Source organism: Camelus ferus, chromosome 11 (assembly GCF_009834535.1).
Source record: "Camelus ferus isolate YT-003-E chromosome 11, BCGSAC_Cfer_1.0, whole genome shotgun sequence".
NCBI lineage: Eukaryota > Metazoa > Chordata > Mammalia > Artiodactyla > Camelidae > Camelus > Camelus ferus.
Genome location: NC_045706.1, coordinates 20,648,306 through 20,675,861, shown reverse-complemented (window position 1 = coordinate 20,675,861; position 27,556 = coordinate 20,648,306). Strand labels below are relative to the sequence as shown.

Below are 27,556 nucleotides of genomic sequence, written 5' to 3'. Positions count from 1 at the left end.
AAAAAAATGGGGGTGGGGTGATATACACACACTGTACTAAAGCCAGAGTGGGCATTTTCTATTCTCTTGCTATCTCCAATTCTTTAAACAAACCTCACATTTTCTATTAACTAAATTACTGTTGTTATTATTATTATTAAAATTACCGTTATTATTTTACTCACTTGTTATCAACACCACCATCACAATATCCCAGTGACTCTACCAGCCCTTGTCACCCTACAATACTAAATTTCCGTTAATCAAAATACTTCCTTCCAAACCCAAAGGAAAATATTTTCAGAAGTTGGCAATACTACTTGTGCTTTTAACCAGAAATTAACACCACGTTGTAAACTGACTATACTTCAATTTTAAAAATATTAAAAAATACTTGTGCTTTCATAGTGTTTTTTTTTTCTCATTAATAGGCTTCACCTCCACACTCTGACCTCTGATAAGTCGGGAAACACACACATACATGCAGTCATCAATCACCTCATGCTAGAAGTGCTCGTGTTATAAATAATGACGTTTCATTGTCAAGATAAAGATTTTTCTTCGACCAGTGACTGTAAGTAAAACAGCTGAGAAGAGATTCCTGACTCAAAAAATTTGCTCTCACTTTATAGATGAGTAAATTGAGACTCTGCATCTCACCTGAAGACTTTACAGCAGATGATAAACATAGCAGTAATAATAATTCTTACAGAGATTTGATCCCTATTGCTGGAAGCATTTTGTAATCAGGAGGCTATCTCTGTTTTTCAACCATAACTATTCTGCTCTCTCTACTAATCAGATGTCACTTCCTTACTTAAAACTGCCTTTGGCTCTTTGCATAAACCTTCCACCACCACCGCTTCAACCTCTCCTCAAGCTAATCTCTTCTCTCCTTGTGATACTTCTAATCTTGAGACAGGAAGGGGGCAGGGCACAGCCATTCAAGGAATGCTACAGCAATTAACATCAAAATGGTGAAAGATTCAACCTCTAGTAGGCCTTGAGGCTCAAGATGGTGGGAGATTTAACTTCCAGTAGACTTTGGGCTTCATTATACGCCCATTGTAATATATTAACATGGTGGATAACATGCCCACAGGCCCATGGCAGTCCCAAGGCTAGCCACAAAAAGCCAAAGAGTGGGAAATGGCCAGCTTCCTGGGAATCCCAGCCCCTTCCCCAGACTAGTTACTCTGGTCCTTCCACTTGTTACTATATGAAGCCACTGAGCCCATAAAAACTGGCAACATGGTGCCTCTCAGCCACTGCCCCTATCTCTTTTCCCTCTTTGGAGAGACAGCCTGTACTCTTGTCTATGGAGTGTGTACCTACTTTTACTCTAATCTGAGCGCCCAACCCCCATACCTCGTGGCCTTTCTCCTGCCTTTTGATGTATCTCTAAATAAATCTACCTTTACTCAACTGTGGCTCACTCTTGAATTCTTTCCTGCGCGAAGCCAAGGACCCACACTTGGCAGGGCACGTCCCAGGGGCTCAACTGAAGCCGGAGACACAGCCCTCCTCATGCCCCACATCCGTTTTTCCTGCAGCAACCTGACCTACTTTATGTTCAAAAATTTGGCCAAATGTCCTACCATGTCAGAGGCTTTTCACTTGTATTCCCTCTGCCTAAAATGGTTTTCCGCAGGTTGTTCTCAAAGCAGGTCTACATTTCAGCTTACTGGTACTTCTGAGGGTCTTCCACGATTACTTTCAATAACACTCCATCCCATTAATTCCCTTCATGGGATTTATCACACTCTAAAATCACCTTGTTCATGATTTATTCTGCCCCTCCCTCCATCAGTATATAACCTCTATGCAGATGGAGACCTCTTTTTTTGTTGCTGTTCCCTGCTATACCTCCAGATTCTAACACCATTCCTGGCACATAGTATGCAACAAATAAATATTACTTAGAACATGTCATTTTACTGGAAAAAGTGAATGAAAAAGGAATTTATTCTACCTTTTTTGATGCTTAGTGAACAGGTGACTTTGACTTTAGGATATCAGAGATGTATGAAGAAATTCACTCTTCCAAATGAAAAACTCAGGACATGATTATCACAGGAAATGGGAGTAAGGGAATTGTATGTTGACTTGGATATAAGAATTCTCTAACAACTTCCCTTAAGGAAATTTCTAGCACTATTTTTTCCTTTTCTTTTTTAATTGAAGTACAGTCAGTAACAATGTGGCAATTTCTGGTGTACAGAATAATAGCTTGGTCATGCATATATATATATATATTCACTTTCATATTCTTTTTCATTAAAGGTTATTACAAGATATTGAATATAGTTCCCTGTGCTGTACAGAAGAAATTTGTTTTTTATCTATTTTTATATATAGTGGTTGACCTTTGCAAATTTCAAACTCCCAAATTTATCCTTTCCCACTCCCTTTTCCCGGGCAACCATAAGATTGTCTACTATGTCTGTGAGTCTGTTTCGTTCGTAGATGAGTTCACCAGTGTCCTCTTTTTTCTTTTCTTTTTTTTTAGATTCCACATATGAGTGATATCATATGGTATTTTTCTCTTTCTGGCTTACTTCACTTAGAACTTGGGTAAGCCTGTATTCTACATGCAGTGCCACTAGGGGGCGGCATGCACATTTGCTCCAACTGACCAATGGCTGATGAAGTTGCTGATAAGCTCTAAGGAGAGGGAGGGAGGGGAGCTTATCTGCAATCTTCCTTTGTCCCTTTGTTTTGCTGCCATGTGTGGGGATGGGGATAGCTCTCAAGGACTTTAACCCATCTAGAACTGGTGAAACTAACTCCAAAGAGAAACTAAAGAAGAGTTTTCTCCTCTCCCTTCCCTGTCTCCTTTTTTAAGACATTCTTTCAGTTCCATTTTAGGGCATAAGTCATAATGTTTCTCCTTGAAGAGAACTTCTGGGACTCATCCCTTCCAGAACGGTCCTCCCTATAACACACAAAATGTTTATCTCACAATTTCACACTCCACCAGAACCTTTTACAGCTTGTAGTTGACTTTGGTTTTTCAAAAGGTAACCTGGGGTCATAGAAATGGAGATTGGCAACTCTGAGACCTGGGCTTGCGTTCTGGTGTGGGCACTTACTAGCTGCATAGTTCAAGGGAAATCACTTCATCTTCCTGAGTCTTGCTACCTCCATCCATTAAATGAGGATGTCAATGCCAACTATCTTGTAGTTTGGCTCTAAGAATTAACTGAAATGATGTATAATCTAAATGTTTTGAAACTCAAAGTTGTTACTATCAACTATAATGTTCCTGTTTTCTCTTTTTTTCTGCATTTCACAATGATTATATCACTTTAGGACACATTGTAGGTCCTTAAAAAAACTGAATTTGAGTACATTTCTCTATCAGGTACTGTTGGTGACCTGTCCAATATGCATTCCTTACTGTCTCTTTGCCTCAAAAGCCAATACTGGATCTGTTGGCTCATCTGTCTTCCATGTGACTCAGAAGTTCTGATACATAGGGAAGAATCCTCTTGGTCTACACTCAAAGTCTTTCTCCTCCTTTAGCCATTGTTTGCTTTAGGAGAGGACTTTTTTTTCTTTATTGAAGTGTAGGCAATTTACAATGTTGTGTCAATTTCTGGTGTACAGCACAATAGTTCAGTCATGTATATATGTGTGTATATATATACACATATAGTTGTGTTCATATTCTTTTTCATTATAGGTTACTACAAGATACTGAATATGGTTCCCTGTGCTATACAGTATAAACTTATTATTTATCTATTTTATGTATAGTAGTTAGTATCTGAAAATCTCGAACTCCCAATTTATCTCTTCCCACTCCTTTCCCCCCCTGGTAACCATTAGTTTGTTTTCTATGTCTGTGAGTCTGTTTCTGTTTTGTAAGTTCATTTGTCTTTTTTTTTTTTTTTAGATTCCAAATGTAAGTGATATCATATGGTATTTTTCTTTCTTTCTCTTTCTGGCTTACTTCACTTAGAATGACAATCTAGGAGAGGACATTTAAACCCAGTTCTAGTAAATAAGAAGTGAAAGAGATCTTTCAAGGGACTGCAGGGAGGCACAGCAGAAGACCCTCTTCAGCTATGGACAACACTATGTCTCAATGTGATGTTTGGGACTGCTCTAGCCTTCTTGTCTATGAAGGAGTCTTACAGTTAAGCTTACGTAATGAGTATGGCAAAGAGATGGAATGGACCAGTTCCCTGAAGACATCATTGAGTTACTAATTGTACTGAACCTGGAGCTGCCCTTTCTCCATGCTTGTTATGTGAGATAATGAATGAAAACAAATGAATCAAAAGTTCCTGATTAGGAAGTCTCGGGCTTCAAATTACAAATAACTTCCAATTAGAATTTCTAAGGCTGCCACCTAATAAGGATTTCTGGATGAATACACAGTGCTTGTTTTATTTGTACTGGTGTCTAACAGTTTCCTTCCTAAGACCTCAACTTCTTCTTAAAAGATCCCTGAACAAGCATAAGATGGAAAATGTTAAAATAAACTTTTCATACTTATAACTCAATTATACAGAAATTATGAATATGAGGGATTTGGGGAGAAATTAAAAGAGCAGGGAAACTAATATTTGTTGAACATCTATGTGCCAGGTACTCTAAAGCATGTTCACATTTACTTACTAAGAAATTTAATCTCCACAATACCATGAAAGTATAATTTATCAACTGATTTTGCAGATAAAGAGAATAAAATTCAAAGAGATTATAGAAATGGCATATAGGGTTTCAAACTGGGTTGGCCTGATTCCAAATCTGGTTTATTTCCGTTATGTTGCATGAGAAACCCCAGCAAGTTTGGGACCAATTTTTATTAAGTATGCTTTAGCTTGTAAGTATCAATGGACACATCTAGAAAAAAAAAAAAAAAAAAAGACCTGTACATTTATTTTTGTGTGTGTGGCATAAATTGGCAATATGGATCAATATTTTTTAAAATGTCTCTTGACCTCAGGTTCATTTCTGAGAATTCTACTTGAAGAAATAATTAATGATCTATGCACAACTTTAGCTACTTTGATACTCAACAGAGTTGTTTATAATTTAAAAAGTAAGAGAAAAGAAAACGGTCAACAACAGAGGAATAACTAAAAAGACTATGGAACATGCATACTTTGCTATTAAAATCTTGCTGCTAGAGAATACATGAGGATTTAGAGAAATGCTTAATATATTTTATATCATAAAAATAGCTTACCAATTAATAATGTTGTATCAGTATTAATTTCTAAGTTTTGAAAAATAGAGCATGGTTGTGTAAGATGTTAACTTTAGGGGAAGCTGGGTAAAGCTGCATTATCTTGGTAACTTGTCTGCTTATCTAAAATTATTCCAAAATAAAAGTTTTTTAAAAGTAGGTTACCAAAATATGTGCATATGGACCCTATTTTGTGCAAGTGGTATATATATAGATAGCTACATATGTATGTTTGCATGGAAAAATGAATAAGAGATATATACAAAATGTCAACACTAGGACAGAGGCAGTGAAGTGAGAGAGGCAGATAACCGGTGTGCAAATCTCTGGTCAGCACCTCTCAGCCAAGGGAAGGGGCTGGGGGTCACGGTGGGCTTGTGGGATGCTACTTATGAGAATTAGAGAACCATCTCTAATTCCCCTGCTAGTTCTACCTTCCTCCATTCTCCACACCACATACTGAGGCAGAGAGCTGTGCAATGAACTGTTCTTGGGCTGAGAATTACAAAATGCACAACTGAGCGACACAAGAAAAGCCCCAGGAAAAGGTCTTGAATCCATGTCTTGCTCGGAGTGGTTCAAAGTGAAATTTACAAGCTGAAGGGGAAATGATCAATTCCAAGCCTCCTGCCCCTGGTAAAGTACTCTGGTGTGTTCTCTTTCCTCTTCTAATGGAAACAGAAAGAAACTGGCTGCACTTCATAATGAGGGACCAATCACTCTTATTCCCCTTGGGGCTTGCTGTAATAGCATTAAGTATGATGAACTTTTCCATATTCAATTCCGGTGAGTGTATGATGTGATTCCATAGGAAGCATCTTGTAATTTGGCATTAATTAACATCAATTAATGTATGCAACTGCGAGACTTCAGAATTAATTTCATTACTTTTCCCACACAGATGTTTTCCTTGCCACAGGTAATTAGGACACTATGCTGCTCTTTTGAAGCACCCTCACTTTCTGCAACAGCTGCTGCTTGGAATACTGCAATTCCCCCCTCCCCCAAATCTGTGCTGCTCCAGAGAAAGCAAGCTACCTTTTAAAGGCCAGGCTTGACAAATGGTAAGTGCTGGAGAGGTTGTGGAGAAAAGGTAACCCTCCTACACTGTTGGTGGGAATGTAGTTTAGGGCAGCCATTATGGAAAACAGTCTGTTGATCCCTTAAAAGACTAAAAATAGAGTTATCATATGATCCAGCAATCCCACTCCTGGGCGTATATCCAGAGAAAACTCTAATTAGAAAAGATACGTGCACCCCCAATATTCATAGCAGCACTATTTACAATAGCCAAGACATGGAAGCAACCTAAGTGTCCAACAACAGACGACTGGATAAAGAAGTTGTGGCATACACACACACACACACACACACACACACACACACACAATGGACTACTACTCAGCCATAAAAAGCATGAAATCATGCCATTTGCAGCAACATGGATGGACCTGGAGACAGTCATTCTAAGTGAAGTCACAGATAGACAAATAACACATGATATCTCTTACATGTGGAATCTAAAAAATGACATAAATGGAACTTATTTATAAAACAGAAACAGACTCACAGACATAGAAAACAAACTTATGGTTACTAAAGGGGAAAGGCGGGAAGGGATAAATTAGGAGTTTGGGATCAGGAGATACAAACTACTATATAGAAATTAGATAAACAATAAGGACCTCTTGCCTAGCAAAGGGAACTATATCCTATAGCTTGTAATAACCTATAATGAAAAAGAACCTGAAAGGGACTATGTCCAGCTGGACTGTGCTCAGTGGGAGTTGGGGCTGTGATCGCAGCTCCCCAGTGCCGCCCCCCCCCCACCAGCCCCACTCACCGTATCTCATGGAACCCAGCTGTGAGGTCCTACAGACATTTCTATCTGAGACTGTGTCTTTCTTTATATTCACTTTTTGGTTTGTGTTAAAATGGGGTTTTTTAAAACACCATGAAAAATATTCTCAGTGTATAATTAATAGATAATAAATATTCTGGGCAGGCAGGCAGTGTGAAGCAGTGGCCGGGAGAGAACTGAAAAATAACCAGGACTTCGAGGAGGGCATGGAAGCCACCTTGGTGTCCAGAACCCAGAAATGCTGAAGACACAAACTTGCTAGCAACATCGCAGAGCTTTGGGCAGGAGTGAGAAGGAAACGGGTTTCAGTGGGTCAAGGACAGTAAAGCCTTATCAGATCTTGAAGCCAACAGCCTGATTTTTAGCATCCTTTTGTGGTTCTAAAATCCTAATAACCCCCATTATATAGAGAAAAAGTCTGAAGCCTAGTTGGGTAAATGATCTTCTCAGAGTCACACAGCACCTGAGAGATAGAGCTTGGATCTGAAACTTCACCCAGCAAGAGGGAGACCCTGCACAACAATAAGGCTGCGTTGCTTTATTCTAGCAAATCTCTTGATCTTGGTCCAGTGTAACTTTCTAAAAAGGTGCCTTGTATTGTTAGCCTTCGGACATTCTGGAGGCCATGATCACTACAGGGAAAGTTCTGGGATCATGTATTTTTGCCAAGCACAGGGCTAGGAATTGGGGGCATGAGAGAGAACACGAGGGCAGAGTACTTTAAGAGAAATAAAGAAAGTCACTCTCCAGTGATGATGCAGTGGGGTGAGAGTGTCCTAAGAGAGGTCCAGGTGAGGGGCATCTAACCTTCATCTCTCTCCATGGATGGTCCACTCTGTGCCTGGGCTTCTCCAGTGACTCTGCATTTATGTCACTTTGCATCTTACAGAGTTGAGGGAGCACTGGGCTGGAGCACAGGGGCATGAGAGACAATGAGAGACAGGCTTGGGGAAGGCCAGCTGGCTGTTTTGTGGAAAAGCCAGGCTAGCACTCCAGTTTAAGCTGAGAAAAGGCACAAAGTTAGCCACAGGGTCACACCCAACCATGGAAAACTGAGAAGCACATTTGTTCCGGTAACTTTCCAAACTGAGTTTACAAAGAAAGGAGGCAGGGTGGGAAAGGGAGAGGGACAGAGACAGTGAAAAGGGCAAATAGTAACAAAGAAAGAAAATAGGAATGGAAGTGGAAAGGAGGGAGGGAAGGAAGAAGTGAAAGCAGCTTTGTGCATGAGGGAGAAGGTACACAGAATGTCCTCTCCAGGGCTTTTTGGGGGGAGGGATGTACAATATCTACCTATATGTGTTCATGTGTTCTATGATTAATTACTATATATGCTGTATGTTATATGGGTTATATGACATATGTTATATGATATAAATGAACTTCTGTACAAAACAGAAACAGAAACAGACTCACAGACATAAAAAACAAACTTAAGGTTACCAGAGGTAAATGGGGGGAGGGATAAATTAGGGAACTATCTTCAATACCGTGTAAGAACCTATTAAGGAAAAGAATCTGAAAAAGAATATATATATATATGTATATAAATACATGTATATATATGTATATAAATTCATGTTTTCTGTAAACAAGAAACTAACACAACATTGCAAATCAACTATACTTCATTAAAAAAAAAAAGTCCAGGACAGAGGGTCATTTCAAAGGACAGCCTCCAAGACACATGGGTATATTCAGTCCATTATTTCTTTACTTACTAACTTTCTATTTTTATCACTCTCAATACTGAATATCATACTTGGAACATGAAAAATGTTCAATAAAGATCAATAAGGCACACCCTCTGCCTTTCACAGTAGGATAAACAGAAAGAGATGACACATTGCTGGCCCTCTCTATATTCCAGTCACTTCACCCCTTGCTACACTTCAGCCAGGCCAAGCATGCCCATACTCCTTTACACATGCTGTTCCATCTGTCTGCAACGCTGTTCCACCCGGCAGACCCAGCTCTTGCCCTTACTTCCATAAGGACTTTGCCTGAAATACCAAATGCCACTTTAACAGAGATTCCTTCTTTGATCACTCCCTCTCCTCAATCAGTCTCTGTCTAGACTCTGCTTTGTTTTGCTTCCTAGAACTTACCACCACCTGCAATATGCGTTTGTTTATAATCTGTCTCCCTATCTAGAAGGTAAGCTCTTTGAGAGCAGGGCCTTTGCAACGTCCCCTACTATCCTTCATTCATGCCTAGAAGAGCACCAGGCATACCACAGATGTCCAACAATATTTTTCAAATGCATGAACAATAAATAGGTCCAGTTTGAACCCAACCTGGCTTCAAATTCTAGTCCTGAGGTAATGGCAAAAATATTTAATCACTGTAAGCCTCGTTTTCCTCATAAAGTTAGGAAAATAACAATAGGACCTGTTTGCAAGAGCTCTTGTAAGTAACGCAGCTAAAAAAGTATCCAGTGCAGCAGCACTTGACAAATAATAGGAACCTAAGGCACATTACTAGCAGCCTCGTTGCTTGAGAACATCCCTGTTGCTTGAGGGCAGCGTAAAGGGAAGAATGAGTAAGCACCGAGATCTTTATGATGCTACCTTTTGTTTTTGTTTTAAAGCAGGAGTCAGAAGTATGAGGAATTTTTCAAAGCGCTAGAAACTGCCGCACACACGTGCTATATGGGCTGGTGCTACTGAGTCCTGGGGTAGCCTGAGGACCCAGGAGATACCCAGTCCTTTGTCCCAGAGTTAAGACCTGGGAATGGCAAATCTCTCTCGCGCACTTCTGCGCTCTCATCCTCGGGGTGGGAGGTAAGGGCACAGAGCTCCTCACAAGTGGGCGGCTCGCGGGATGCAGGGAAGTGGCACATAATGGATACAAAGGGCCCAGTCTGAAAGCTGCCCAGCTGAGCCCGTTACTGAACGGTCCCTGTCAGGTTTTTCACTGCTGTGTGGGGAGGCCTGTGTTATCTCATTTCATGCTTTTCTGGCCGGTTTTCAGGGCTGTCTTTAGGCTGCTAAATCAGAGAGGCCAAGTTGAAATCAATAGTCACTGAAGTCAAGAGACGTTTGCAATATGAAAAATGGGGTCGGAAAGACAGTGTTAGAAAGACAAAGTGCCAGGTGTCGCTGGACTGGCTAAGCTGGGATGCTTGATCTGGGGACAGGGTAAGAGAGGTGAGAACGCACTTGGTAAACATGGTGGGGAATGGTGGGGAGCTATCAGAATCTGAAGGTGACCAGAAATGGAAACTTCCAACCTCCTCCCAGGCCCCACCCTAGAAGCTATTGATACACTAACTGATGGACAAAGAAGGCAGATGAAGGTTATGAAACATGGGGTCTAATAATGCCAACTGGTGTACCGTCGTGGGACTTTGGCTAGAGCAGGGCTGGCAACTTTGATATTTTTTAGATTTGCACAAAAATGCTGAAGTATTGCTCTTCTCTAGAACATTAAAGAGATTTGAGATCTTTTGAAGGAGGAAGTACAAATAGCCAAGAAAAATAAAAATTCTTAACCCCACTCCTAATTAAGTAAATGCAAATGAAAACAATAAGGATATGCCATGTTTCTGCTCATCAGATGGGTTATGTTTAAAAAGATCTTTCCTAGCGTCCTGGACTATTGAGGGCTTGCAAACACAGGCATTCTCATATCCAGAAAGTCTGCAATGATACAACTATTTCAGAGGGCAATGCGACCACATCTACGGGAATTTCAAAGGTATGTACTCTCAGACCCAGGGATTTCCCATGGGTAACTTTGCTTTCAGCAGTGCTTGCTGCTCAGACACGTTTGAATGCTTACTAACCAAATAAGATATACGTGCATATGTGAAGGTATCCGCACTGTTTGAAACAGCCAGACATCTACATTTCCGTTAATGAGATAGTGATTAACAGAATTACAGTTGACTGTATAATGGGGGTTCTTACATAGTGATCAGCCATGAAGTAGGTAAATTTATATGTGCTGATATGGGAAGATTTTTAACTCGCTATCATATTCGCCCCACGCTGAACCTGGCATAACAAGTTTACAACATGAACATCTGAGTGTGGATGTCTGTCTACATACATACATGCTTATCTGTAGAAGCCCAAACAATTTCTTAAATAATATAGAAGAAATATTTTAAAAAAACACAAGTCTTGGGAATGGGAAGGAAGGTCAGGAAGTGGATTCCACTTTCCACTTGATGGCTGGAGTACTGCTTATCCCTTTTATGATGGTCGTTGCTACTGCTGTTGGTATAAAAGTCATTACGGCTTAGAGTATAAACTCACACCACCTCATGGCTGATATGCCGAGGACTGACGAGAACTGAGGTCTCCATCACCTCTCCCAGTATTTCAGCAGTGCTGGCCTTATCCCAGCACTGATATGCATGCCATTCAATATGGAAATTGATGGGAGGAGTAGAAAACCAGAAGTAGAAATGAGAGGTCTAGTTCTCACCCACGAGCAGAATTAGTGGGATGGTCGTTATACAAAGTTGTGAGTTTCCTTTAATTTTTATCTCGGCTTATAAAATGCTGGCTTGAGGCTCATTTCAGAAAGAGTTTGGGGACACTCATTTTCACAGCTAGTTAAAGGGTCAAGGTTGTTTTTCCCCAGTGAAAGAGATCAGTCCTTTGGCAACTTGTTACAAGGTTAGTTACCCATGCAAATAGACACAGAGGCCAGTAATTGTCCCCTGTTCCCTGTCCCTGCTAGCACGGGTCATCACCAGTACAGAAACATTCAGGTCACTGGCCAGGCCTTTCATTTCAAAGTGAAAAGGAGAAGCAATAAAGCTCAAACTTGGTACTGTAACTTCTCTCACAAGATGATGCTAACAGATGAGCATAAATAGAAAACTGTGCATCTGCATGTAATTATCATGCTAAGAATTCTGATAAAAGTTGTGTCTCTTTCTTCCAACTCACATATACATACTACGTGGCATACAATTTTAGGGAGTCAGTGAGTTTCTCATGATCCTCCCTACGGGACTCTGCACACCCTATGGTTCAAGGTCCTTCTTCAAGAAGATGTACTTTTTTTTTTTTTTTGCATTATTTTTTATTGAAGTATAGTCAGTTTATTATGTCGTGTCAATTTCTGGTGTACAGAGTGTTTCAGTCATACACATACATATATTCGTTTTCATATTCTTTTTCATGATAGGCTACTACAAGATACAGAATATATACTTCAACAAAAAAAGAATGCAAAATACATACATACATACATACATACATAAATAAAAACTTAGAAAAAGAAGATGTGCCCATACAGTGACATGCACAGATATTTATTTATTCAGTCAACACACACTAAATGTGCCAGGCCCTGAGCTATATTTTGTACTTAGAACCAAGATTAAATAGGACAGAGGTTTTCACAAGGCTTTTCAACAATGTCAACAGTTTGGTTGACATTTTCTCTCTAACTACATACACTACAACCACACACACACGTGTACTTATATTAGGTAGATCAATAGAATGTAGATTTCCTTTTTACTATTTCAGTATACTGGGTAGCAGTTTTAATGTATTAGGTGTGTACAATGTGTGTGCAATTCTCACACACTCACACACACACACACACACACACACACACACACACACACACACACACACACACAGTATTTAAACAGTAAAATCTTTGTTTCTAGGATGAGGACCTGTCAGTTTGTCCTCGGCTGGATGCTGGGGCCAATAACAAATGCCAGACCCAATAAATACGTTCAAAATGTTCCAATAATACTTCCTGTGATTGATTGTAAGTGAGGTTGCTCTTTCCAGCTTGCTTCTCAAGGCAGAGGGATGATACAGGAAAGAATAACACCCTTGTCACGGCTGTAAACTATAACACCCAGATTTCAGAGCTCAGTTGACAGGAAACGTCTGTGTCGCTCACAGACCCTTATAAAGCAAAAGCTTTCCAGAGTTCACCTGCCCTCAAATATGGAGACTTCAACTGAAACCGAATTAATTATAAAACTGTAATCTAGGGAGATGTGAAACGAGACTAAAAGTAAACTTCAAGTAACACACCCAGCTAAGCATTTGCAACTCAACTCACCCCGTGGGGATGAGAAAAATAAGCAAGAAGGGATTTTTTTCCTATGTCACATGCTCAATGTGTTGGCTACGAAATGCCTAAACCCATTAAAATTTAAAAAAAATTACTTGTTCAAAGTTAAAAAACACATATATATATATTATTTTGGCATATAGCCTACTAGACGTATGACCTAGAATATAAACAACAGGTACTATATATTTAAATTTTGTGCTAAACAGTAATGAAGGAATGGAGAACCAAGAGGGACCCCAATCACAGAATGGGGAGAGGAATACCATGGAGATACTGGAATTCTTAGAGCAACTGACCAGCCTGGAGTCTGATTTTGATAAATACACTCTCAGTATATTTGCTAATAACTTGATACACTGACCTCTCTGTGTTCTTGCTTTCCTTCATCCTCCTTTCTGTGTCTTTGACCTGAAGCTATGGTTACTGACTCTTTTGGAGAGAGAGAGACAGACTTACAGAGGAAATATGACACCAAGAAAATCTTTTTTTTTTTTTTGATACTCAGGGCAGGCGTTATGCTTAGATCCTTTATTTCAATTGGTAGGTCTTTTTTTTTTCTGTTATGTTTTGACAGGGATAACTTTTCAAATTAAATCCCTTTATTGAATTTTCACTCTTGGATAGTTTCTGAAGATGCTGCCTTTGCAAAAAAGTGAAATAAAATAAATAAAATTAGAACTGATATATTTCATGCCTTGTGAAAGCTGAGCCTGAGATGACAGTCTGGCATTATCAGCCTTCATGCCTGCAGGGAGCACGGGAATAATGTTGGGTGAGAGAAAACGTGTGGATCAGGGAAAGCGATGGCCTTGTTGTTTTCAGGATTTGGGTTATGTGGGTTAGATGCCACAAGCCAGAAAGCAGCAGTAGCCCCACAGCTTGAAAATAAAAGCAATCTGCGATGCTACCGATTCCATGCAGAGCTTCGTAAACAAAGGGTGTAGTCATGGGAGACAGACCCTAAAGCTCTTTCATTAGTTTTTCGGTGTGGGACTTTATTATTGTAAGCGTGTTCCACAGACCAGTGGCATCGGCTTCACCTGGGAGCTTGTTAGGAATGCAGACTCTTGGGCCCCTACCGAATCAGAATCCACATTTTAACAAGATCCCTAGGTGGGTCGAATGCATGTTAAAATTTGAGATGCAATGCTCTAAAATTTTCAGACAACCTAGGAAGTGAGGTTAAGTAGCCAGCTGGTAACTCTGACAACTGGTCAACTATGCATTCATTCATTCAGTAAATATCTATTAAGCTCCATCTACATGTAGACACTGTGGCATGGGCTGGGCATGCAATACTGAACAAAGATATCCCTGATCCCTGCATTCATAGAACTTATTAAAGGCTGGTGCAGAGGAAAAGTTGTAATCAAATAATCATGTAAATGGAATGCAATTTCAAGCTAAGATGAGCACAATAAAAAAAAATAAAAGAGCTGGATGAAAGCAAACAAAATCGACTGGTTTAAATTCCGAGTTTAAGAAAGACTTCCTTAAGAAATGGATGCTTTCCCTGGTTTTGATAAGGGTTCTACAGTTATACTTATGTTATTGTTGGGGGAAGCTGGATGAGAGATACAGGGAACTCTGCACCATTTTTTTTTTTTTGCCACATCTGTGTGAGTCTAAAATTATTTAAAAACTAAAAGTTAAAAAGAAAAAAATGGATACTTAAACTGCGATCTGAATGATTCCCCAGGGATGAGTTACACTGAACTGGTTGGGATGGGGGAAGAAAGAAAGGTATTCTAAGCAGAGGAAGCAGCAGGTATTAGAATTGGTAGGGAGACACAGAACCTTGCACGCTCTGAGAATTGAAAGCAAACCCAAAGGCCTGAAGGCGAGGAGTGAGGGGAGCGCAGGGTACAATGAGGAGTCAGGTAAGGTGAGAACTTTGTTCTCTATTATTAGAGCAACGGGAAGTAAAACAAAGCTTTAAACAGACAACATGGCAACTTCCACCTAAGGAAAAAGACTGTTCCAGCTCTTATGTAATGAGAACTGGACCTTGGCACCCAAGATAATAGTATCAGCTCTGGTCACCACCAGAGAGAGCCCACTAAAGAAGTGGGAAAGATGCTCTAAACTGTTGAGATTATTCTATGTCCCGAGATTATAAAGGAGAAAGGAGATGGTCAGCTTGGACCCTGGTCTGTCCCCCACTGATTCTGCTGGAGGATATATTCATTACCCCCAAAGGGGAAAGAACACAAAAAATTTCCCAGGGAGTGCTAGTAATGGAGTAGCTGTGGTTTCTGGAGAGTTTGGATGGCAGGTGTGACCAGCTTCTTTAGCTGGAAGCTGGTAAACGATGGGTATTTCCTGCCTTTGCATCAGAAGAGCTGAGGACGAGAAGACAGGCACAGTGTTGGTGATGATGAAGTTTTCGAATCGTGAGTGGTATTTCTGAAACAGAGGTCTGAACAATGAGATCATTACTCTCTGGCTCAGTGCTGAACAACCTCCACCAGCCTCACTGCTCAGCTGTAACTGAAGAGTCCATTCTCTTCCTCTTCTCTACACTGGAGATCTCTTTCTTTTTGTCTGGCTTTTCTCTCTTCATCCATTTTTCTTCTATACTTTCCCCTTTTTCTCTTTTCCTTTATCCCTTTCACCTGCAGCCCATCTTGCACCTAGTAGTGCCCCCATGGGATGCATCTCCCTTCTGGAGATCCTCAGGACCAAAGAAGGGGAAGGAAGTTCATGTCATTGTTGTTTAAATGCATTACTTAAGCTTTCTATGCCTTGGTTTCCTCATCTGTAAAATAGGAAAAACTACCTGCAAGTTATTGTGAGGATTAATTGTGATGAAGTAGAGAAAGCCTTAAGCGTAATTCTTGGTATAGAGTAAGTGCTCAGTAAATACTAGCTACTACAGGGATCATTATTATTAACTTACTTAATTTACATTGAAGAAACAATGGCATAAAGAGTTTAAGTAACTTTTTCAAGATCATACAATTAGTGAGGAGAATTTTCAAGCCATTCAGACATGGGTGTGGATTCTGGACCTGCAACTTTCCTCTCTATATATGCAAAAGCCACAATGTCCCCAAGAAATGCAGCCAACCTAACTAGAGTTGTACAGAACCAGCAACAGACTTTTTCCTTGCATTGCATATGATGGAGACACATGGGATCAATCTGTTTTCCCCATCCTACCCAAGTGCCTTGTGAATCTCCAAATGAGACAGTGAGGCATTGCCTGGATGATATCTGATAAAATAAGGAAACTGAAAGAAAAGATCAAAACAAAATGGCAGCGACTGCACAGTAACAAGTGTTTACTTTAGAAATAGAGAGTTTTGGAATTTTACCACCCGCGAAGAAAAACTCCTTCATTGAATGACAGTTGTCAAGAATTATTAAAATAATTCTAGGTTACTAAGGACCAAAGAAGTCCTCAGGTCCAAACGATTTAGATTATCGCCACTGTGATTTCCCTGAACACAGATGCAGTTCATGGCAGATTAAGAAAACGAGTGTTACTATTAACATTACGGAAAAGTTGATTTACTTACGACCATCCACAGTTCTGGCCTCGAGATGCACAAGATCTGGTTCCTTGTTCGACCCCATCACAGACCTAAACAATGGAAAAACATCAACGTTAATGACATCCCTTATGCCTTAGAGATGCTCAGCTAAGCCCACAGGCGAGTAACACCCACAGGATTCTAAAGCCACAGTCCTTGGACTACAGCTACTGTATTTATTTATATAGCCTGACAGCAAAATTCCCATTTCAAATAAAGATGATAATGAAACCTTTATTTGATGAAGGCCAGGCTTAACTCTGGAAAGGATATCGCGTGTTATTAGCTCAGACTTGCAAATCAGTCCCACGCATGTCATATGTGTCCTCCTGTAACAATCTCACCGACAGTATATTAAACTTGCAAGACTTATCAGGCAGATGCCAGGCAGGCTGCTTCAGCTGGGTGATTTGAACAGTGATTTACATAGCAAACTGATCTAAATTCATCTTTTCATTTGCAATTTGCAGAACTACCTAGTACGCTACCCTATGAACAAAACACATAACGCAACTAATGCAGTGGCCAGAATAGCCCAGAGTGACCGTCCTTCTCTGTATTACTGAACCTGTATGGCAGGGGAGCAATGCAGATGCACTTAACTTTATGATATGTGCCAGAAACCATATGTGTAAGTAAAACACAAGTCTATTTAAAATGTCTTGAAGGCACATATTACTTAGTCTTATCTTGCAGTGAGCCAAATTAAAGATAAAATAATTATTCTGTTATAGAAATAATATGGGCAATTATACTCCATCTCTGAGACTTTCACACAGCAAGATTAATTAAACTCAGGACTGTCTAGAGTTTTTTTCATCAGCACTTGCAGAACTTTCATTTAATCTGTTCCATTTCCATGTGGAAAACAGTAACATGCCTTAACAGTAGTCTCCCTCTGCCTGCCCCGAGCCACCCAGCCCTGCCCTCAAGTCCATTTGAGAAAGGGCAGATGTTACAAGCGCTCATTACATTCAGAACCCAGTGTGTTACCCAAGACCCATCTTGCTTTTGCCGCCCCATCTCCTGCCACACGGGAAGAGTCACCACTCCCTGAAAACGCCTCCTTCCTTTTGTCAGCCCTCTCTAAACCTCTGTGTGTTTTTTGCTTCAGTCTGAAAAGCCCTTCTCTCCAGTGTCACCTCATCTTCTTTGACTCTTATGTTAAGACACCTCTGAAAAGTCACTCCCTCCATTTTTTCCCAGCAATATCGGGAAAATTGCTCTCTCCCTACCAACAAATATTTCTCCTTTTACATAAATCCTGTAACAGTTTGTTATAAAGAATTACTTTTGTATCTTTCCCCTTGTAAAAGCAGCCCCTCGTCCCCTTCCATACCAAACTGAGAGCCCTTGGAGGAGCTTTGTTTTATACACATTATATTCATGTGAATATATGAAAAAAAATGTCTGAGCTATAATATAATAGATAATCAAATGTTGAAGGAATGAAGGAAGAAAGGAAAGAAAGGAGGGCAGGAAGATAGGGAGAGGGTATCTCATGGTATCCCAGCTCTTTGAAATACGTAAGTTAATCATCGTCCTGCAGGCATTCCCAGAACTCTTCTTATTTGAACTCATCTTCCCAACTCAGACTCTGAAGCCTAGGTTAGCCTAGTCTCTCTTCATTTTAAGAAGTCTCCTTAAGGCCCCTTTATTATCACTGTCAGTAGCTTTTCTTTGATTGATACACGGCCTGAAATTCAGAGCCTATGCGTGAAACTCTAAACTCTGCTTTCTTCTTCTCCCGGGAAGCAGAAATGTCCTCACCAGGGTTTTATAATTTCCCCCAAAGAGACAGGGGGTATGCACTTGGACATATCATCTGGTTAGAACCTGAACAGAGGCGGATGGTGACACTTTCACCATCATTTCAATCAAGCACTGTAGCGACTGCTTGTCCGGGATGGTGGCTCTCTACTTCCCAAATGAAGCATTGATGGGCCTCACAGGTGACCCCTACTGACAAGGCCACAGTCATGAACATTATTAAAAAAAAAAAAAGACATAGTCCTGACGACCCTCAAACTAGAAAGCTCAGCAGGTAACTGGGTTTGGCAAATTATTAGTAAGTAGTAACATGCTGTTCACCTCCCACCCTACCTGCTGCAAGTCTCTTCTTTGAAATGACTAGTACTTATGATTCCCAGGCGAAGGCTGGCATCCCAGACACACACTGCTGCAATCGGCATGCAAACCTAATCTGCTTGGCTTGTGGTTACTGCCAATGGGAGGCAAAATGATTATCTTGCATACACTTGGATCTTTCCACGTGTGCATGACCCCAAATCAATAATAATAGTAGTCTCTTAAGATCTTTTATTATCTCTAAAGGCAGGAACTGTTGGTTCAAGGGACATTTCCCGCTTATCAATTAATGAAAAGACACAGGGTTAAAACAGAGTCCTTAGTCTTTCCGAAGTCTACTGTGGCTAACCGACTCCCTCCCCCCGCCTACAATCTTTCCCGTGTATAGTACAACAATGCAACAGCAACGTAAAACTTCAAAGTCAGACCACAGTGCTTCCAAGCATTTTTATTTGCTGATGTGCTCGTCCTTCTTCCTGGAGGCCTAAGGCTGCCTCTAGATCTGTGGTCGCAGATGATAAAGAATTATCACTGCTTTTACTTTGTGGCACTGGTAAGTTCTCAAGAGCTGAAGCCAAATGATGTTAAATGTCTGCAGAGGTGCTGGTTTGAAGGGTGCCGTCACTCCTTGCAGAAGTACATCTCTGCAGATGACCTGCAAAGTATCATTTTCTAGCCCATTTATACATTTTAGTTGAAACTGTGGTGATTAATGGTTTTGTGTGCGTTTTAAGACCAACTATTGAGCTTCGTGATGATGATGATGATGATGATGATAAGTGGTTGCCAAGGGCTGGGGGGATGGGGAAATAGGGAAAGAATGGTAAATAGTATACAAACTTTCAGTTATAAGATGAATAAGGTCTGAGGATCTAGTGCATAACACGGTGACAATAATTGATAAAACTGTACTGTACAATTGCAATTTGCTAAGACAGTTGAACTTAAGTGTTCTTACACACACAAAAAAGGTAAATATGTGAGGTGATGGATGTGTTAACTCGATTATGGAAATCCTTTCACAGTGTATATATATATCAAATCATCACGTTGTCCACTTGAAGTATAGTATAATCCTAATTGTCAGCTATACTTCAATAAAAGTAAAAAAATACTAAATCAAAGGAGAGCAGCATACACATAAAATTTAATCCAAAATGTTCTCTTGATGGTCTTATTTTTAGAGTGAGATCTTCGGAGTGGCTTCAAGTATCTCAATTCAATCATGTAGGTAACTCTGACTTCAGCTTTGGGCATCTTTGCTTTATGCTTCCAGATTGCCCTGTACACATCCCTGTCATGGTTCATGATGATTTGCTGGATCTCTCTGCATAAATGCTGCTCTTCCTTCACCGAGCTCCCCAAAGGCAGGTGCTGTTCCATTTTTTTTTTTTTTAATCACTGCATTCTCTGTGCATATGAGAGTGGAGAAAAGAATATTGCCTCAATAAATATGTAGAAAATTTTACACTGGTCAATACTTAATATAAAATTCAATATATTGGATTGCTCAATTCTGGGACTCAGAAAGAATCTCTCTATAAAAGTGAGAAGGAAAATTTGGGACCAGATCCTTTAATTACATAAAAAGAAAATAGGTGGCTGTATCTTGTGTATCTTTATATTGCCTTTACGAATAATTGGGAAAATGAAGTCCCTTCTTGAGCTGAATTTCATGGAAGTAAAGGAACATTTTTATGTTCTTGTATGTACTGGGGCCTCTGCCTGGAGTAACCTCTTACCCTTCCTCTGCCTTCTTAATTCTTAACGGTCTGTGGCTCAACCGCAGATGAGTGAAGCTGAAAACAGTCTTCTCAGTGGGGATGCCACTTAAGCTAAGTTGGTTTTCCCTTCTGAGACTTCCAGAACAGTGCACGTACTTTTGCATAGCATATATCAGACCGTATTTCAAGTGGTGACTCATCTATCTATCCCTCTTATTAACAGCCAAGCTCAACAACAGCTTCCTGTATTTCTGTGTCAGGTACTGTGGATGGCACATATATTTATTCAACGTGAGTTTTATTGAATGCTTTTGGATAAAGGAGAAGTACATAATCAGCCACATTAGCATTTATCAACGTATCTGTATGCGACATTGGGTAAGTTACTTAACATCTCTGTGCTTTTATTTTATTTTTTAAGGATAAAATGAGACTAAAATAAGTTTTCCTAGAATATACATCTTAAAGCACCTAGCATTTTCCTGGCACACAGCAAGGGCTCAGGTTACAGCTGACTTCTTTCTTCTCTTCTTTCCCTTTCTTACTTAGGAAGGTAGGTGGGGAATATTCATCCTTACAGGAAAATTAAAATTAATGTTGGTAATAAAAGCTTCTTGGGATATCATGGGTATCCCATTAGCAGAAATGCTTTATCATCATAAATCAACAGACCAAATAAGTCAGTAGCTCTGAGATCAACTATACGGATAAATAAAATCACTTATTTGTTCAGTGAAACATTCCAATGTCCTATTATATAATAAAAACAAGGGCTACAGATTCCCTGGACACACAAGCTTTTTTTTTCTCTCAAATTTAAAAAATTTTAAATTTATTTTTCTTGGGGAGGGGGATTAGGTTTATTTATTTATTTTTATATTTTATTTTATTGCTTTTTAAAATGGAGGTACTGGGGATTGAACCCAGGACCTTGTATAAGCTAAGCACACACTCTACCACTGAGCTACACCTTCCTGCCCCAAAACCCCATACGAGCTTTAGAGCAATGCAGGAGACACTGATCCAATGAAACAAGGATTCTAATATTCTAGGTGGTATCTGAAAACACAGGAGAAATGAAGGTCCAGGAAGCCTTTAGAGTAGATGCATTGAATCTTAAAGGATATGCAATAGTTTGATCGATGGACAGACAGGGTGGAAGAACATTCTCTTCGGAGATAAAGATCAAGTAAAAAGGACAGAGACAGGATGATCTATCCAGGCATTTACTTGTTAGCCAACATGGTAGATCTAATGTTCTCAAAGCAGAGCAGAAGATAAAATGAAAATTTAGGCACTGTGAGCACCATGCTAAGGTTTTGTATTTGGTGCTAAAAGCCACGGGAGGCCAATGAAGAAAGTCAGGCACTTAAGTGTATAAATAACTAAAAAGAGGCACTTGTGTCTCCATCTATCTCTGCGTAGGTCTCCCTGCCTAGGGAAGAGTACAAGGTGAGAGCTCTCAGGTCATGCTGCATCCAGCTCCGTTGATACAAACAAGACAAAGGTAGCCTCATGCCTCTACTCTTCCAGTATCTTAAGCTGGTGTTCATATCGAGGAGCCATTCTAGAATAAAATCTAAGAATTATCACCGTCAAGGATGCAATGGAAACACTCTCTGATCTAGTGCACGGGTTGTTAGCAGCTCAACATCACCCTTCTGAAATGTAATCAGCCCAATGCAGCCTTTGTCGACATTTTCTACAAAGAAACTCAAAAATGTCACTAGTTTATCATTCTCCTGGCATTTTGTCTGCGTTTATACTGGCTTAATATACTGCTCAATAAATGCTGCGGAACCACAACATGTCCTGATATAGATAACCACAGAGCAAGTATTAAAAAATCAACACCAGGATGGGATAGCACCCATTTAATCAGATTTAGATTTGCAGCTAACGGCCTCCAGAGGAATGAGGAGGGATGTGCAGAGGAGCGGACGCTGGGGAGTTGGAAACACCTGCCCTCCTCCTGTTCACCTGAGATGAATGTTCACGTTCCCGCACGCTCTCTCACAAATGAAGCCCACAGAAGCCAGGGGTCCTGTCTGTTAGAGAGAAGTGCTGGCACATATTAGCAGCTGGACACTCTGATTTCCTCTTCAGTAGTCAAGGCTTTCCCCTTCACTAATGCTACAGTTACGCTCTCCTGCTTAATGCTGCAACTTTAACTTTCTCGAACAAAGTAGCTTAGCCTGAGGTCTCAGCTCCTGCCCACGTGGGGAAAATGAGCTAAAAAAAAAAAAAAAAAAAAAAAGCAGCCTGAAGGTGGCATGTTAACCCCTCCCTTAAGCCTCAGAAACACCCTTGCTGGCTTTCTTCTGGTCTCCATACTGTTACACTGGTTTTCCAGAAACAAAGGTAGCTACTACAACTAACAAATAAATAGACAGACAGATAAGTAAAAATGATGCTAAGTTTCTCGAATGCATAATGGCTGCTGAGATCAGCATGGCCAGAATCCTTAGGCTCATTAAATTCTGCATTTTATCATCCTTACGTCCCAAGCCAGAGCCTGACAGTTCAGTTATATGACATCTAAAACAAAATGTAGGGGAGAGAAAAAGACAGACAGACAAAGAGAGAAAATGTGTGTGTAGGAGAACAAAGAGAGAAATGGGGTGTTTGACCCAGAAAGAGGGAAGACATAAAATAAAGCTCAGGAGGGTCATGGGAGGTGAGGATGTTTGCTGCACAAAGTGCTGGGGAGAAATAAAGCTGAAAGTTGAAAGAGCGATGAAAATGATTGGAAACAGACAGCATGTCTCTCCAGACAGAGACATGACCGGGTCTAACCTGGTCAAGACAAATCATCTTGCTACAGGGCTTCCCTCTCCTTCCCCATTTTCCCTATTTGTAATGCAATGATTTTGCTTCTTACACTACTGGTTGCATTTCCTGTTTCCTCCTTACTTCCCCATTCTGATGCCCCCCCATCTTTGTCTCTGTTCTCTCCTGAATTCAGATGAAGAGATCTAGAGACACCAGGGAACCTGAGCAGATCACCAGCCTGATCCCCAAACAGAAAACACAGTGCCAATGAGATGCAGAGAAATATATTTAAAATGATCAAAGAGTTTGGGATCGAGGTAAAAGAGGAGCTCACAATATTTTTTTAATAAGGCTTCTTTTTATCTTTTTAAACTGTAGTGCTATCATACCCTCTGTGTTTTCAGCAACTTGTTAATTTTATTCAATAATATATCTTAAAGACTGTTACATGCCCGAACACAAAATTAATGAGAGAGATCTCTAACTACTTTACTGCAATATGTTAAATGAAAATACCCAATTTATCTAACTATTGTCTACTGATTAACCCAAAGCAAAAAAAGCACATAAAAGGAAAAAATGCTACCGGAAATACACATTCAAAATTCATAATGGGGGAGGGGAATAGTTCAGTGGTAGAGCATGTGCTCAGCATGCACGAGGTCCTGGGTTCAAGATCCCCAGTACCTCCATTAAAAAATTTCATAATGGTAGCCGCTTCTAAGAGGTTTTAAAATTGGGGGTAATAGACAAAGTGAGCATTATACTTATCAGTAATTTAAAAACATTACTGGAGGATATATTTATGCATTACTTTTAATATTAATAAACCTATACTATTAATAAAAAAATGCCTACAGTCAGGAAAACAAAGACTAAGAGGGGATGCAAACAATGTGTGCAAATCACAAAGGGATAGAGAGAAGAAGAGATAAGGGAAGTCTGGATGAGGAAGAGACGGGGAATTTTCTTAAATTTCAGAATACTTACAACTCTGATACCATCTTACTAAGCATGCTTGGAAAGCTAAAGCTGTGAAAGTATAACAGGAAAAAAAATGTGAGGGACACCAGGAGGTAGGTGTGTGTGCTGATCTTAAATTCAGAATGAGAGGAGGAGGATGTGAAAGTCCTGACTGGGACTGGAGGGACCATATCAACAGAAGACAAAGAGAAGAGAGAACTTCCATATCTGTTAAGGACAGCGAACTTCAGACTAGAAGGCAGAACAAATATGAGTGCAAAGGAATTGGAACCTGAGAATTTTGCTGCCGGAGACAATCTGACCCAGAGAAACTATATTCCATAAGAGAATCCCAAGGGCAGCAATCTCTAAATTTTTCGTTTTGAACGCATGAGACAAGGGGGAAAAATGGGCACATACTCAATACTTCATGCTATTAGTAGTAAGTTGTGGAAATGCACCAGAGTACTTAATAGAAATCTAAATAGAAGCAAACAGAAAGTCAGAAATTCCAATATTTTCTCCCCACATCTCAATGAGTCATCTTGAGGTGGGTGCTGGCTGCAGGTAACTCACCATGGAGACCACTGCTCTAGACTAAGCATTCCTGGGGCATCCTTAACACTTAACATTCAGCAGGGCAGACAGCGAATCTTCAATTAAATTTTTGAATGAATTAATGAATTCAACAAATATTTACTGAATACCAACAGTATGTTAATGTTAGTTCTAGGTTCTGAGGGTTTAGCAGTAAATGAAACAGGAAAATCCTTGCACCTCATGAAATTTACATTTCAATAGAGAAGACAGGGGGAGATATAGATATAAATCAGGTGTTTTTTTATATCATTTCTTGAAAGTTATGTAGGATAAAATACATATGTTTATATAATGTTTCAGTAGAGAAGACAGAGAGTGTATAAATATATAATATAGGAGGTGTATATTATATATATCATTTCTTCAAAGTTACATAGGAAAAAATATATATATGGGGCTTTAACTACATCAAAAAAGACTATTGTCAAATAGTGTTGATCAATAGCTGATGTCCATCTGTTAAGTGTGGGGCTGATGTCACACAGGCCCTACGAGGCTGTGCCCTTGTTGGTGTCCTGCTCATCAATTGTCAAAAACTTGGATAAGAATACATATTGTGTCTAGAAAATTCACATATTAACACAAATGCCGGAAAAATAATGATGAGATAAGAGAAAGGCTGTGTTAGCCCTGAAAGCAATTTACTTGCCTAAGGTCACACAGCTAATAAATGATACAATCAAATTGGAATCGAGGCTTTCTAACTTCTTGACAACGCCACATACCATCTGTAGAAAGGTTGCTAATAAGAATACTGACCAGTAAGAATGCTGTGAAGAGTACAAGAAGGAGTACCTTCAGCCACCACTACTGTTAACAGTATGAATTAAGGGCTCCTTCAGAGATGAAAAGTCTGTTAGAGATGAACTAGTCCAAACACCGTTAGGTCACAATGAAGGAAACCGAGTTTTCAAGAGAGCAAATACCTTGTCCAACAGTGTCAGGTTAAAACTACTAACCCAGTTCTTGACTTGCTCCAGTGATTCTTCTCATAAAAACAAACAAACAAAAAAGAAAATTCCTTTTCTTTTCACCCCTTTGTGTCTCAGAAAAAATCAGGGTTAACTTAGAAGGTAATGTGTGTGTGTCTTACACTAAAAAGATAAAGAGAAATAAATAATGGGGACACTTCAGACATTCTGACATCCTGCAAGGTTTAAGTGTTGCTGTGATCTGAGTGTGTCTCCCCCAAATTCACATGTTTAAACCTAACCTCCAAGGTGATGGTATTAGGAGGTGAGCCTTGGAGGGGTTATGAGGTCATGAGGGTGCAGCCCTCATGAATGGGATTAGTTCCCTTATACAGCAGAACAGAGATGCTCCCTATCCTTTCCACCGGACGGATGCCTCTGCTTCTGGCTGTCCCCCTGCAGGTCACTGCAACACACAGAACGGGGGACATAGTGAGAAGGTAGCTGCCTGCCATCTGGAAGACGCTCTTCATCAAAACCCTACCATGCTGGCACCCTGATCTTGGACTTTCAGTCTCCAAAACTGTGAGAGATAAATTTCTGCCCTTTATAAGCCATGTAGTATGTAGTATTTTGTTGCAGCAGCTGGCATGAACTAAGACATACATATTGAGGATTAAGGTAGCATGGGCCTAGGCATATATGAGAGGGTCCCATGTCCCAGAGATTGGAAACAGAATGGATATTAAGTTTAGTTTAGAACCTCAAGTATCAGGGCTTCAGTTTGAAGGTGGCATCTCTATCATTACTTGCAAAACAACTAATACATTTTGACCCTTCTCAGAAACACAGCATCAGTCTCCACCCTGGACTGTCAGGTCCCTGGTCCTCCAATAAGGCTGATCTAACCATCCTTGAGTAGCTTCTCTATACTCTGTCAGCTTATTTTGCACAAAATCATGCTCTTGCTTTGTTGCTGGTCTGGTACCTCTGAAAAAGTACCCTGAGAGGCTACTGGCCCTCAGTGGAAAAGGGAAAGTGATCTGGTCAGTAAAACTGGGAGGGGAGCAAGGCTAGAAGTGGGGTAGATACAGGAGGTGATTCAATTTATCTTCACTGCAGAGACACACATTCCTGGGGTGTCAAATGGCAGCTGTCTTCTGTAGTATTGTGTTTATTTACAGAGCATTTCTAGAGTTCTGAATGCAAGGGAGGGACGTGAAACTGGGCAAATACAGAGGTGACATCCTGTGAAAATATTTTGAATGCTGTGCTAGTTTGCTTTTGAACTCCCATTAACTGTTTGGCCAAGGAAACCAATGTGGTGATGGAAAATGAACGACAACAACAACAAAAACTTTTAATTTGCCTTCAAAAATCAGTACTCCACTATGGATGAAAACATTTCAGGGTGATAGAAAGGGAAGTGGGGAGGGGATGAGGAAGGGGAGAGGAAGTTAGAAAGGAGGGCAGGCAGGGGAGGAGGAAGAGAGAACAGGCAGAGAAAGGAGTGAGAAAGAAGTCAGGGAGAAAAAGAAGGGTAGAAAGGGTAGATGAAAGGGTTGGAGACATGACAGAATGACAACAGGGGAGCGGAGGAGGAGGAGGAAGAGATGAGACTGCATCGTCTGGGGCTATTCCCCACGGCTCAGAGTGCCCTCCTGATGGTCGTCTGCCACCATCCCTCCCCTTGGGAAAATGCTTGACTGTTTTATTATTATTATTTAAATAACATTGCTTTAAAAAATCTAATTGTAGAAGCAATATGTGCTCATTTAAAATATAATGAAAAGTGTACCAAAATATAAAAAGAAAAAGAAAGCATTCACCCAATCCTACCACCTAGAAATAGCCACCTA

General features: G+C 40.2%; 1 protein-coding gene across 7 annotated transcripts in view; it reads right to left on the bottom strand.

Moving 5' to 3' along the window:
- SORCS1 (sortilin related VPS10 domain containing receptor 1) overlaps positions 1-27,556 on the bottom strand; it is a 474,344-nt gene that overhangs the window by 114,097 nt on the left and 332,691 nt on the right. For all 7 annotated transcript variants that reach the window (XM_032490975.1, XM_032490974.1, XM_032490973.1 and 4 more), the window contains one exon: positions 16,625-16,689. In XM_032490975.1, the coding sequence (XP_032346866.1) occupies positions 16,625-16,689 (65 nt within the window). The remainder of the gene's footprint in view (positions 1-16,624; positions 16,690-27,556) is intronic.